Genomic DNA, 12,674 nt, shown 5'->3' on the forward strand with positions numbered 1-12,674 from the left:
CTCCACATGGAGTGCTCCTTAGAAATGTACCCAGGTCCTGGCCCTTCTCTGCCCACTGCCCTTCAAGGACTCACATCACTTGGGGTATAATCTAAAGGTATGGAGGCCTACAATTGTCTAATTTACATTCTTGTGCCTATTGTCTCAGGTTTATTATGAGTGCCCCCTTCCACCTCAAAACCCTCCTCCTTTGGAATATAAATTTATAAAGCCCTGCCAGCCTCTCTTGCTTTACCTGATCCTTCATTGTGTGGTGCCAGCTGCACTGGTCTTATGGTGGATCCCTGAGCACATTGAACAGGCCCTTCACTGCGTTCGTGCTGTGATGGGCTCAGTGTGTAGCCTGCCTCACTGCCATCCTGGCTTTTCTCAGACACCATCTTACCAGAGCAGACTTCCTGAGCATTCTGTCCAGAACAACTTCCCACTCACTCTCCTGAGTCCCCTCTATTTCTCTGGCTCTTATTTACGACATTTATCATTTCATGACAGCCTCTGTGTATTAGTCTTCTGTTTCTTTCCACCAGATAGCAAACCCCTTGACTACAGGGACATAGTCTGTTTGGTTCACTATAGTATAATAAGCATTCTTTGAGTTGAATAACTGGATTTTTTTTTCAATTTTTATTTTTATATTTTTTCCATAAGTTATTGGGGTACAGGTGGTATTTGGTTACATAAGTAAGTTCTTTAGTGGTGATTTGTGAGATTTTGGTGCACCCATCACTTGAGCAGTATATACTGCACCATATTTGTTGTATTTTATCCCTCAACCCCCTTGAGTTCAGAAAGAAACCTCAGGTGCAAACAATGAAGCTGAATAAGCTCTACTGGGGGGTGTGTGAAGTGGGTGCAGGGGGTCAGCTGCCCTTGATTGTATGGTGAAGGGTCATAGCAGAGGTAATGATTGAGCAGCAGGCTACAGGATGAGTAAGGATGAACTGGGGTTGACTGCAGTGAGTGGGCTGCAATATGTTACAGCACGTGCAGCTTAGAGGGTCCACAGGCCTCCCTCTTGCAGGCCTGTTCACAGGCACATTACAGAAGCTTCCTAAGCCTTGCAAGATTTTAGGTTTTGTTCCGTAGGCTGTCCATGGGCATGAGGCCTCTGGAGAGTGCTGAGCACCTGGTACAATGGCCGCCTAATGATGGGTCACACGCTCTCTCCAGTTGCAGGTGGAGGATGGGGTGGGCTGGGGTGAGCCCAAGTCGCAGGGAGAGCTGGGGGCTCCTGCACTAAGAACAGATTAGGCCTGGAGAGGTCCAGTAGGGTGAGGAGGAAAGGGAGATGGAGACCCAATGGGGAATAAGAGAGGAGGGGGCGCCCATGGTATTCCCCAGATGTCTGGCTCAGGCAAGCACAGTGTTTTTCAACATACAGTTGACTCTTGAACAACACAGGTTTGAACCCTGCAGGTCTTACTTATTATATTCAAATGTTTTCAATACAAGTAACACCCAGTGTGCCTACCTCTTCTGCTACCTTTCCTTCTCCTCTGCCTGACCTGCCTCAACCACCTTTGAGATAGCAAGACCAGCTCTCCCCTTCCTCCTCCTCCTCCTCAGCCTACTCAACGTGAAGATGACAAGGATAAAGACCTTTATGATGATCCACTTCTAGTTAGACAATAGTAAATATAGTTTCTCTTCTTTAAGCTTTTTTAAATAACGTTTTTTTCCTCTAGCTTGCCTCATTGTAAGCATACAGCATGTAATGCATATAACATACAAAAGAGGTGTCAACTGACTGTTTACATTATTGGCAAGGCCTCCAGTCAACAGTAGAATATTAGTAGGTAAGCTTTGGGGGAGTTGAAAGTTATACACAGATTTTTGACTGTGTACAGTGTGGTGCTTTAAGTCCCTGCATTGTTCAAGGGTCAGCTGTGTGTATAGAGAGAGCCTATTTGAGAAGTAGGGGAGAGGAAAGTGATGAGTTTGTCTTAGAGATGTGAGTTTAAGGAGTCTGGAGGTTTCTGATGCTGAGGCCAGCTGTGGTGCTAGGCTCCCACCAGGGCACTGCCGGCCTGTGCTCCTGCCCATGCTGGTTTTCCTTATTTATTACCCTCCCCTCCACTGCTACCTCAGTTTCCTTGGTGTGCCCAAATCCTGAGATCCTTCAAGGACCAGATCCCCTCCCACCATGGCCTTGGGATGTTGTGCAGGCCATGTGGGCCAGGGCAGGAAAGAAGCCCCTTGTGGGCTCTCTCAGATGGCCAGAGGGGCCTTCTGCTTCCAGCCTCATCTCTGCAATGGCTACCTACATTGTATAAAGGAGGACTTTCATTTGTTTAACATCTTTTTTTTGTGCCAGCCGCTATGGTGGATATGTGCCAGGAACTTACATGAGTGATCTCATTCAAGTGTCTTTTCCCTGGGATATGGGCAGAGGCTCCAGGAGATGGTGCCATGCAGCTCGGAGAGGGAAGCCAGGATCTGACCTAGGACTCTCAGATGCAAAGTGCCTTCTGCTGCCTTTCTTTCAAGCTGGCCACTACATTGTAGCATGTGGGCATGGTCTCTGCGAAGACAAAACCCACTAGGCGGAGAGAGGGCAGATTCTCTAGCACATTTCTAGTGTTGATGTGTACTCTAATGGGAGTACGGACACCCATTGGGGATTCCATGAGTCTGAGAAGCGAAGGTGATTTGTTAATAGTTGCTCTCCCTGGGGTTAGTGAATGCAGTAGCTTTAAAATGCACTCTCGGAACTTGGCAGGCAGGGCAGGTGTGTCACTAGCAACCCACAGTGGGGAACGTGTGGATGAAGGATCGCTGGTGCATTGTGGAACTTGCCTCTGGGGCATTTCTCTTGAAGGAGCCTCACCCCAGTAAGGTCAGATTGCAAACACGGGATCCTAGAGGGGCTAAATGAGGCAGTATTATGAACATTCTTTTGGAGATACGAAACAAAACAAGATCACAAACAGAATATGGTAGAGGCTTTTCTGTTTTCATAGTGTCTGTTTTTGTGTCCTTTTATATTTGAATTATTTTAAATTTGCTTACCTCTATCAGATTGATGGATTATCTTCAGTTCTTGTGGGTTGAGCCCTGCTGGGAGTTTGCTGATTCTTGAGTGTGATGAGTGCACTGTGGCCTTGTATTGATCAATTCTTTATAGTTTTGAATCGCAAAGTTAGGAGACATGGAGGACATGAGAATACAGCATATTGCTAGTTCCAGAGAAAATGGGGAAGGGGAACAGATACTCCAAGAGATATTGCCTGAGAATTTTGTAGAGTTGAAATGCATCAATTCTCAGTTTTAGGGAGCACAGCAAGTTCTGAACAAGATAAGCCAAATGAATGGTTTTTTTTTTCATACTGAATTCCTATACTGCAAATTGTAATTTGCAATATATACTCATTTCTTTCAAAGTGTCAAAAAACTCCTTATAATAAAAAAATTAAAATTGTAAAAAAAAAAAAAAAAAAGAATATGGTAGAGGCACATATTACCCAGGGGTCAGGGTCTGAAAGGAGGGCATTGGGGAAAACCATACTCACATATTACCCCTGAAAATCTTTTAGTGGAGAGCAGCATTGGACAATGACAAAGAGGTTCTCTAGAAATGCACCACTGCATTGCACAGTTTTATTTTCCCATACTTGGACGGGATCAGTATTTGTTTAGATGATCTCGAATTGAAATTCGTGCCTGTGTTTAGAGATCAGCTATACTATAAATGCATGTGTGGAAAAAGCCAAATCTCCTTCTGGATAGATGCTGACACTGTGAGGGCCATGTGCAAATTAAGCCTGAATTGATGGAAAAAGTCCTTGAGGGACAGAAGTCCATTGTTAAAGTGGTGGATGATACTACACATTGTATTTAAATCATCCTTTCTTCTTTTGTCCCCCGCTCAGCATTCACATTATTGTCATAATCTCTACTGGAGGGCATTCTCTACTGGAAGGTGGCTGGTTCACATCTTGTGCTGTCTTCAGAGAATGGCTGGGCATAGTAATAATGTTAATGACAGTGGACACTTGGGTATACATGGAAAATATTTAGTTTTTCCTATTGAAAGATGTCTTAAATTTGAGTGGGTACTTAACGAGAAATAGCTAGGTATCTTATGGACTATATATTATGAGATAGCAAATTGGCTATGTCCAACCTGATTTCTTTAAAACAAGTCATAGGTTACCTATTGTAATTTTTTAAAATGCATCTACCCTAGACCACAGTAAACTCTATTGTGATTGAGATTGGGAGCTTAAATCAAACACCTAACAATGCTACATTTGCTTCATCTTTTTTTGGGTGCCAGGCAACCTTAATGATTATCAGCGCACAGAGTGTTACCTAGCAACAAAGCCAATTTGCACAAAAGCAATCAGAATAAGATCATGTTTTAGGACGGTAGTCTTCAATTAGAGAAAGGGAAAACTGCAAACATCTGATTTAGATCCAACATGCTCCCTATTACTCTCCTGTATCACCACTTGGTTTCCTTAATGTGTAGCTTCATTAAAATGTGACTTCAAGGGAGGTTGCATCCCTGCTAGAATCTTTAGAGTAAACATGTGTCAAGATTCAGATCATTACTGTTTTGCCCTTAATTTGGCCTAAAGAAGATAAGCATAGTCAAGAGAGGTACTTTGTTAGACCTTTAAGTCAGTGTGATGTTGTTATGTAGTTAACGTTACCACTTAGAGTTCTGGAGTTCACCATGCAACTCAGGTTGGAGGTACATTTGTTTGATAGTAATGAGATCATTGAGGGCATAAGTGAAGGAAGATTAGAAGAGGGGACAAAGCATTGATCCCTGGACACTCCAACCTGGAGTGTATGGAGAGATGGGGAGAAAACAGCCAAGCAGGCAAGAAAGAGAAATCAGTAGCAAAGGCGGAAGACAAGGAAGTGAACCAAGTCCACTAATGGTGAGGGTGTGATCAGACCGTAAATGCTGTTGAGGGTCAAGTAAAATGAAGACTTAAAAAATGGCCTTTGGATTTAGTATGTGGAGGGCTCTAGTGACCTCTGGAAGAGCAATTTTAGTAGTGTGAAGGGAATGAAGGTCTTATTAGAGTCAGTTAAAGAGAGAGTGGAAGAAGATAAATTGGCAGCAGCACATCTTAGGAGTTTTGCTGCCAAAAAAGCAAAGAAATATGATAGTGTCAAAAAGGAAAAGTGAGGTCAGGAGAAAAAATGCTCCTCTTCCATTCAAATAATTCAAAGACAGGAATCACAGCAGCATATCTGTGCACAGATGAGAATGCCCCAGTAGAGAATGAATAATTGGATTGAGCTACAGAGCAGGTGGCTTGCTGGGACACTATTCTGTATGGGACAGGGGAAGGGATTTAGACAAGAGACAAGGGGTTGTCTCTCCTGAGAGCACAGCAGGCTCACTTACAATAGAAGGACCAAGAGCTGAGTCTGTGAGTGCTTCCATTAGCTTCATTGTTTTTCAAGGTAGAGTGCATGCACAGAAGTGATTATAAAGTTAACTAGTCAGAAGAGGATGAATGGAATTGAGAGCCTGAAGAAGATGTGTTTGTTAGAAATTACAAGGTCTAGGATGTAACTTGGTTGTGAGTAAATGGGATTGGTGGAGTGAAGGAAGGATATGCTACAACAAATACTAATAAAATCTCTAAGAATAATGATAAGAGTAGAGCTGAAGAAAGAGGCAGTGCACAAGAGCAGATTCAGGGATGGGTAGATGACAACAGCAATGACAACAACACCCAACAGTGGATGATATGCTCAGATGACCTGAGATTCAAGGCTGGGGGCTTCAGCAGAGGTGGGGAAGGTCACAGTGAGACAAAAGGAGACACCTGCCCCACATGGAGACCCAGTGAAGGAAAGAAACAGCAGTTATAGAACAGGATTTATGATGGGTATGTGTTCTGGCTCAAGCCTTTCTCTCCTGTCTTATCTGAGGTCGTTGTATGGTTTTCCATGTATTTCAAGGACAGAATCTCTTTGTTCCTTGCATATGCTATTCTTTCTCCCCCAGGTCCTGGCAAGTGCTTTCCTCTTTTTTTATTTCTGGAACACACTGTTCAAGCATCCCCACTTCACTTACTCTCACTACCCATCTGACTGATTTCATATGCCACTGTCTCTGGAGTCAGAGGGAATCCCTATAGCACCTGGGACTTTATCATTACCCTACTTACTTATACACTTATTATAATTTCTTGCCTGTCTTTTCCACTAGACCTTGAATTTCTTGAATCAAGGATAAGATTTGATTTATTTCTCTAGCCCTAGCAGGTGGCAGGTGCCAGGCATTGTAGGGGTTCAGTAAACATTCCTTGAATAAATGAATGGATGATTAAAGAGCAGCATCTGAAACACATTCTCTGGTGCATAATTGGGTCATAATAGGAGAAAATATCTTTTCCTGCTTTCCCTGCTGCCTAGCAATGTTCTCAATTAGAGGATTATCCTGTCCTTTTGAGAGGGAATTTGGAAATGTAACTTTGCAAAAATTATTTGCTTCTTTTTGATATGTATGAGATCAATAACTAGTAGCCTCTAAGTAACTTTAAAATTAAAAAAAATTCAACAGATTAAAAACTTCTGGCAAGTGTTTACAAATTGCTGTCTTCTTTAATTTTTAAGTCCACTCTAAGCATATGAACAATGCCCAGAAACCAGCAGAGTGGAAATGACTGGGCTTTGCAATGGGGTTCTCTTCCTGCTGCAATGATAGGTGTTCAGACATTGTTTTGCTGACCCTGGCCAATGCCTCAGTGGCTTACAGTCCTAGGAATGTGTCATTCTGTGCAAAATAAGTGAAGGACTTTTACTTCCATTGACCTTAGTGGATATTATATTCACTGATTAAAATGCCATGAGTGCTAATTATCTTCAGCCTCCATGCCTGGTTCTGGGAAAACAGACATAATAAGATAAAGGGGCTTGTTCTTGGGGAAGCCCCAGTCCATGTGGGGAGTGAGACACTTAACAGGTACATGTGATGCGTGTCACAGGGACCCAGTGGATGCCAGTGTGTATTCTGGCTTCAGAGTGCTAGTGGTTAAATGCAGCTCTTCCACTTAGAAAGCTTTTAACAATATATACTATCTCTCTCTTGGGTTTTCCAAATACAATGTGGTTCTAATAATGAGAAGATCCTCATTTGGAGGTTATGTGGATTATAATAATTTATACACACAAAGCACTTAGAGTAGTACCCAGTGTATGATACATGTCTAATAAATGTTAAATATGATTATCCAGGCTTGGAGCTAACATTTAAAAAATAAAATAAAGTGACTGGGATTTCCTCTGAAGGAAAGCGTTTATGAAATGAATGAATGATATTCTTCAGAATTATAGATTCTACAGTATTGTGATGTGATAGAAAGTTCTACTTTAAGTTGGACCTCTCCAAAACCAATAACTCACCATCTCCTGTGAGCTTCCCATAGCACATTGATTATACTTCATCTGTAACATTTATCTCATTGTGTCCTAATTGGATATATACACATGATTTCTCTAGATAACTCTGATTTCCTGCAGAAGGACCTGTGCTTCGTTGCTCTTTGATGCCCCTACCTTTATACCCAATATGCAACCAGCACCTATGATGCTGTAGACCATTTGTGCAATCTTGCAAGAATTTATAAAATACACATGAATGAAATACCCTCATCCTCACTCCCTCCACCCTATCATTATTACCTACTGCTCTTGGCTTCAAGAATTTTAAAACACACACACACACACACACACACACACACACACACACACGATGGGGAGCAAAATTGTCCATAAAATGTGTTTGTATATTGAAGTTCAAAGTGCATCAGGAAAACAGGCCTCCACTAAAAACAGAAGTAAAAATACAGAGTGAACCAGATTGGTCAGTTTAACGCTAACCAGTTGCATAAGATATAATAGAGAGCAGGCCCCAGCTTCTTTGTATAAATTTGATTGTAGAAGCATGGTTGGTCCCTTTTGCTTACATCTTGTTTGACACCTGTGTAGTGAAGGTTCTGTGAAGGACTGCACAGGTGGGGACAAAGTGGCAGGGGGCCAGAAGCATTCCTGAAGTTCAATGCCAGGTGTATGAAGAGGAGGTAGGCTTCCAGCTTGCTTAGGGTGCACAGTGAGGCAGCAGCGTGGGGCCACCCCGGAGGGTACCATAGACATCCCAAGTAGTGCCAATGGAAGAAATGAAGAAGGAGGGGTTTGGGGTTGAACACAGAAAGGTAACCAGAACATGCACGTTTGAGAACATCTGACATCTTACTGACTTGTTTTCTTGTCTATTTGTCTTCTCTGCTGACTGATCTCTGGTTAATGTGTTAAGTTCGGCTTAATAGATCGACCTCCTCTGCTAGATTGGAATCTCGCAGCTGGAAATGTGTTGGGAGATTGCAGGGCTAGGCAGTTACCTGGTGAAATGGAAACATTTGTCTTCCTCCTTCCAGTAGGGTGTTGTCCGCACTGGGAACACATGAAAAACAGGAGCATAAATTATTACTATAAATTTAGGTTGAGATTTAACCAGCAGAAAATGCACTATTAAGACTTGGATGAAACATTAAGTGCACAGAGTGAACACTAAACCCTAAGAAGTGGGCTTGAACTCTTTCTAGGTCAGGATGGGAAGTATTTACATGAAATATTTACTTAGTCATCAGGCAGAAAATGGGATTCACCCAATTCTTTGCTTGGAATTCTGGAATGTTCCAGGCCCCAACTATTCTTGAAGCTCAACTGTCTGGAACATGTCAAATCCTCTTCTGCCTGTCTAGCCTTCTCTCTGGCTGCAAAATGGCACCATGACTTCAGCTGCTGGCTATCAGGAAGGTAGAAACATGCCTGCAGCTCCGAGGAGACACTCCACTTTGGTTTGAGTGGTCAAGGGAAGGTTTCAGGAAGGCATTGTTTAAACTGGGTCTCTAACAATGAGTAAGATGGTAAGTAGGTGATGAGGGCAGTAAGTATTCCTGTAGAGTTAACAGGGCCACAGTGGTGAGGGAAGTTATTTGTGAGAAAAGAGAGTGGATCCCTGGAAGAGGGGTAAAGTTTCACATGGGGAAGGCTTTGCACTGGGTATCTGAGATCTGGAACTCCTAAGACTGAAAGATCCCTGCAACGGAACAGGACACTTGTTCTTACATTAATAGCAAATGATAATTTATACTTTGCACGTGGCATTTCACTGGAACATCTGCATTAATCAGGAAGGTCGGGTGATCCAGATTTAGTGGACAGTGGCCAGGGAGTGAAGGGCTTCTCTGCTGAGCAGTAGAGCTGGGCCTGCCTTGCTTCTTCTGACCACACTGGTACATCAGCCATTCCACCATACTCCATACCCTGTAGAGGGATTCAGGGCCCTCCCTGGCAGAAGGTATGAGTGAAATGAGAGACATGCTTCTCCAGAGAGGAGACAATGCAAGCATTTCCAAGCACAATTCTGGGCAGATATTGCTGGTCTGCATCACGGTTGGTGTCCCTTGGCGTGGTTCCATCGGAACCTGAAGAAAGTCAATGCTGCTCTGGTGAGACTCACGTGTGTGTAGCATCCATACCTCTGTGATATATTTGTGGTTTATAACGATTTCAGCCACTGTTAGTCATTATTTCTGGAGCGAAATTAGAAGCAAAGTTTTAAGGTGTTCAGGGAGAAGAGTGATGTTTTCTTCTAATTTCAGAACTCTTCAGGATGTGGACTTAACTCAGCATCAGCACAAACAGACCCGAGCTCTGTCTGGGGGCCTGAAGAGGAAGCTCTCCCTTGGCATTGCTTTCATGGGCATGTCGAGGACCGTGGTTCTGGATGAGCCCACCAGTGGGGTGGACCCTTGCTCCCGGCGTAGCCTGTGGGACATTCTGCTCAAGTACCGAGAAGGTAGGCACTGGGCCTCATTCTGCCTTCTCTTCCCACAATGTTGTGTTGCAGGAAATGCATTGCTACTGTACAGTAGAATCAAGTTGTATCCCAATGAGGCTACATTATCCTTTTCAGAAAAATATAAATTTTTAAAAGCACTTATAGGGATATATTCATTAGATAACATCTCTATAGTGCTTAGAATTGCTTACTTTGTGTTTGACCTTTTAACTCAATAACAGCAATGACATCTATGTACATTATACATTATCATACATGATTTCAAGGAAAATTGTCTTCTTCTGGAAGCATAGTTTCTTAGAAGAGGCATCCCAGATCATAGGACAAGCCTCCATTGTCTCAGATGAAGAAATGAAGGCTGAGAGAGACAGGCATGTGATTTACTTGTAGCTACAGAGAAAGTTTCCTGAACTGAGGGTGGATGTTGAACCTCTTGTCCGTATTTCTCACATCTATTATTGTTTCTTTCCAATTTAGGACATTTGATGGGCAGTTACTAATTTCCAACTTCTGATTCTTTCTGCAATCCTGACAGCTAGGAAGCATTGTTCTATGTATTTTCTATGAGAATACTCCCTTTTGGAAAGAAACATTGCAACAGTAAAACACATCTTGGTGCTGGTAAACAAGTGTAGAGGCATCAGTGGCAGGATTAATACAGATTCTCATAAAATGTTATTTTGCTTTTTCTTTTGCCTTTTGAGTATAAGATTTTCTTCTGACTTAACCTAAAGTCTCCATTTCCCTGGAGGTGAACTAGGATTTGCAAATGAAGAAATAAAGGAAAAATAACAAGAAAGAGCCCTTCTTTTTCTTAGCATATAGAGGGCTGAGGCCAGAAGTCTTGGACCATCAAATTCTATCTTTGGAGTAGAAAAGGTACTCCAGTCTGTCACTTAAAGCTTAACCATAGGCTGGAGTCAGAAAGGAGAAAAATAACTAAAGGGAGCATAGAAGAACAATCTGTTTCTTTCTGTCCCACAATTTTGTTGGAATTATGGAAGGAGAAGACAGATAGAAGTGGGAAAATTGAGCAAGCAGATGTGACTTTTTGTTCCACTCTGGGCTTTGGCCTGGCCTGGGCAATTGCACTAGAAAAGTGCAGGCCACATCTGTGGTGCTGGCTCCTCAATCATGGTGCAGCCACATCGGAGTTCACGAGGCTCAGCAGAAATCCAGGACACAGTGAGGCACTGAGGGCTGGTATTCCCTACCTTTTCATGCCCATGAACTTTGACATTGAAAGACAGGGCTTGCTAGGGATGCTGCCATGGAAGTAGGGGACCCCTTGGAGCTAGTTGGCTGGAAGCCAGGGCAGAGATTCAGCCATCTGCAGTCAGCAGGACCTACTGTGAGGCCTAGACAGCCTGGGAGCACTCTGCTCTGGCCTGACCCCTTTGGAGTCCAAGCTACAAATGCCAAGGTGGGGAGGCAGACAGTGCCATGTGGTCTTGGTTGACACCCAGACACCAGATGACCCTGACCACATTGCACCCAAAGATTCGAACCCTTCCCCATTGCCACGAGATCATCAAGACTCCTGACTCCATTTACCTAAGTGCCTCTTGGGGAAAGACATAGAAAGGGCAGACATGGGATACCGACCACCACTTCAAAAGATTGATTAAATTTTGAGATGAAACGATTTAAACTGGATGAAACAATTTGCGCGCTACCCTGGCTGGGGACTGATGCAGAAGATCAATGGGAGATAGACAAATAGATTACATTGTCTCTGCACCTGTGAATTGTGGTGCAAATTAAATACCACAAGCCCACTACTCTTGTTTAGTTTAAAAATTAGAGCTGGAATCTCAAAGGTTTAGCTGACAGAACATTTTTGTAATGAGCACAAAGGTTATTTTAGACAGAAAAATAGATACAGTGAAAGTCTCAGAAACAGTTTTCTTCAGTTTCTGTTGTTACAAACCAAATATTTTCTCACTGTCCTTCGTTGTTTAGCAATTTTTTTTGTCTTTGGAGGACTTTTTTGAAATCATCCCTGCACTGACTGAAGTGCAAAATCAATAGTATGTAAGTGATTAGATAGGCGGTATTGGAAGAAAAATGTGTTTTCAAGAATCAAAATGTATAGCCATTTCTGAAGCAGCCCAAACCTCTAGGTAATCATACAGCTCTGTGAGACAGATCTAAGGACTGTGCAGAAACAAACACTTCCTTCTGAGAAGAAAGAGCTCTTCTGTTGGAATACCAGTGCAGTGGGGGCTCAGTCTACCTGGAATTTTGTGTGTGTTTCTTGCTTAGTTATGTACAGTGAGGGCTCTTGATCAGCCCTGGTACCAGTATTTCTGTGTCTCCCATGGAAAAATAAATAAGGAAGCAAGAAATACCAGTGAAAACTGGCACATCTCAACTAAATTTCTGTTCTGGGGTATGCACTTGCTCTACAAATCCCATGTGACCCTGCAGAAATGATCAAATGCTTCTGAGCTTCAGTGTTCTCATTTGCAAATAGAGACAATTGTACCATCTCATAGGATGTGAGAGGGCACAGTTGTATGTGAAAGTGCACAGTTCTGTATCTGCCATGTGGGCGCTCAATCAATGACAGGTTATCATTATTATTATTAAAATAGACAAGTGGTGAATGTGGGAAGCGCAGCTTTTGGAGGAACATATCTGAATCAGAGAGAGAAACAGTCAAGCAGTGTCTTGGGGAAAACAGTAACATTGCTCTTTGAGGCCGGGCGTGGTGGCTCATGCCTATAATTCCAGCACTTTGGGAGGCCAAGATGGGCGGATCACTTGAACTCAGGAGTTCGAGACCATCCTGGCCAATATGATGAAACCCCGTCTCTACTAAAAATACAAAAATTAG

At 42.9% G+C, this 12,674-nt stretch overlaps 1 protein-coding gene across 1 annotated transcript in view; it reads left to right on the forward strand.

Moving 5' to 3' along the window:
* The window catches only part of ABCA13 (ATP binding cassette subfamily A member 13), a 471,542-nt gene that overhangs the window by 220,438 nt on the left and 238,430 nt on the right, over positions 1 to 12,674 (forward strand). Inside the window, 1 exon segment of the mRNA XM_031013046.3 lies at positions 9,636 to 9,832. Within this exon segment, the coding sequence (XP_030868906.2) occupies positions 9,636 to 9,832 (197 nt within the window).

Source organism: Gorilla gorilla, chromosome 6, assembly GCF_029281585.2.
Source record: "Gorilla gorilla gorilla isolate KB3781 chromosome 6, NHGRI_mGorGor1-v2.1_pri, whole genome shotgun sequence".
Lineage (NCBI taxonomy): Eukaryota > Metazoa > Chordata > Mammalia > Primates > Hominidae > Gorilla > Gorilla gorilla.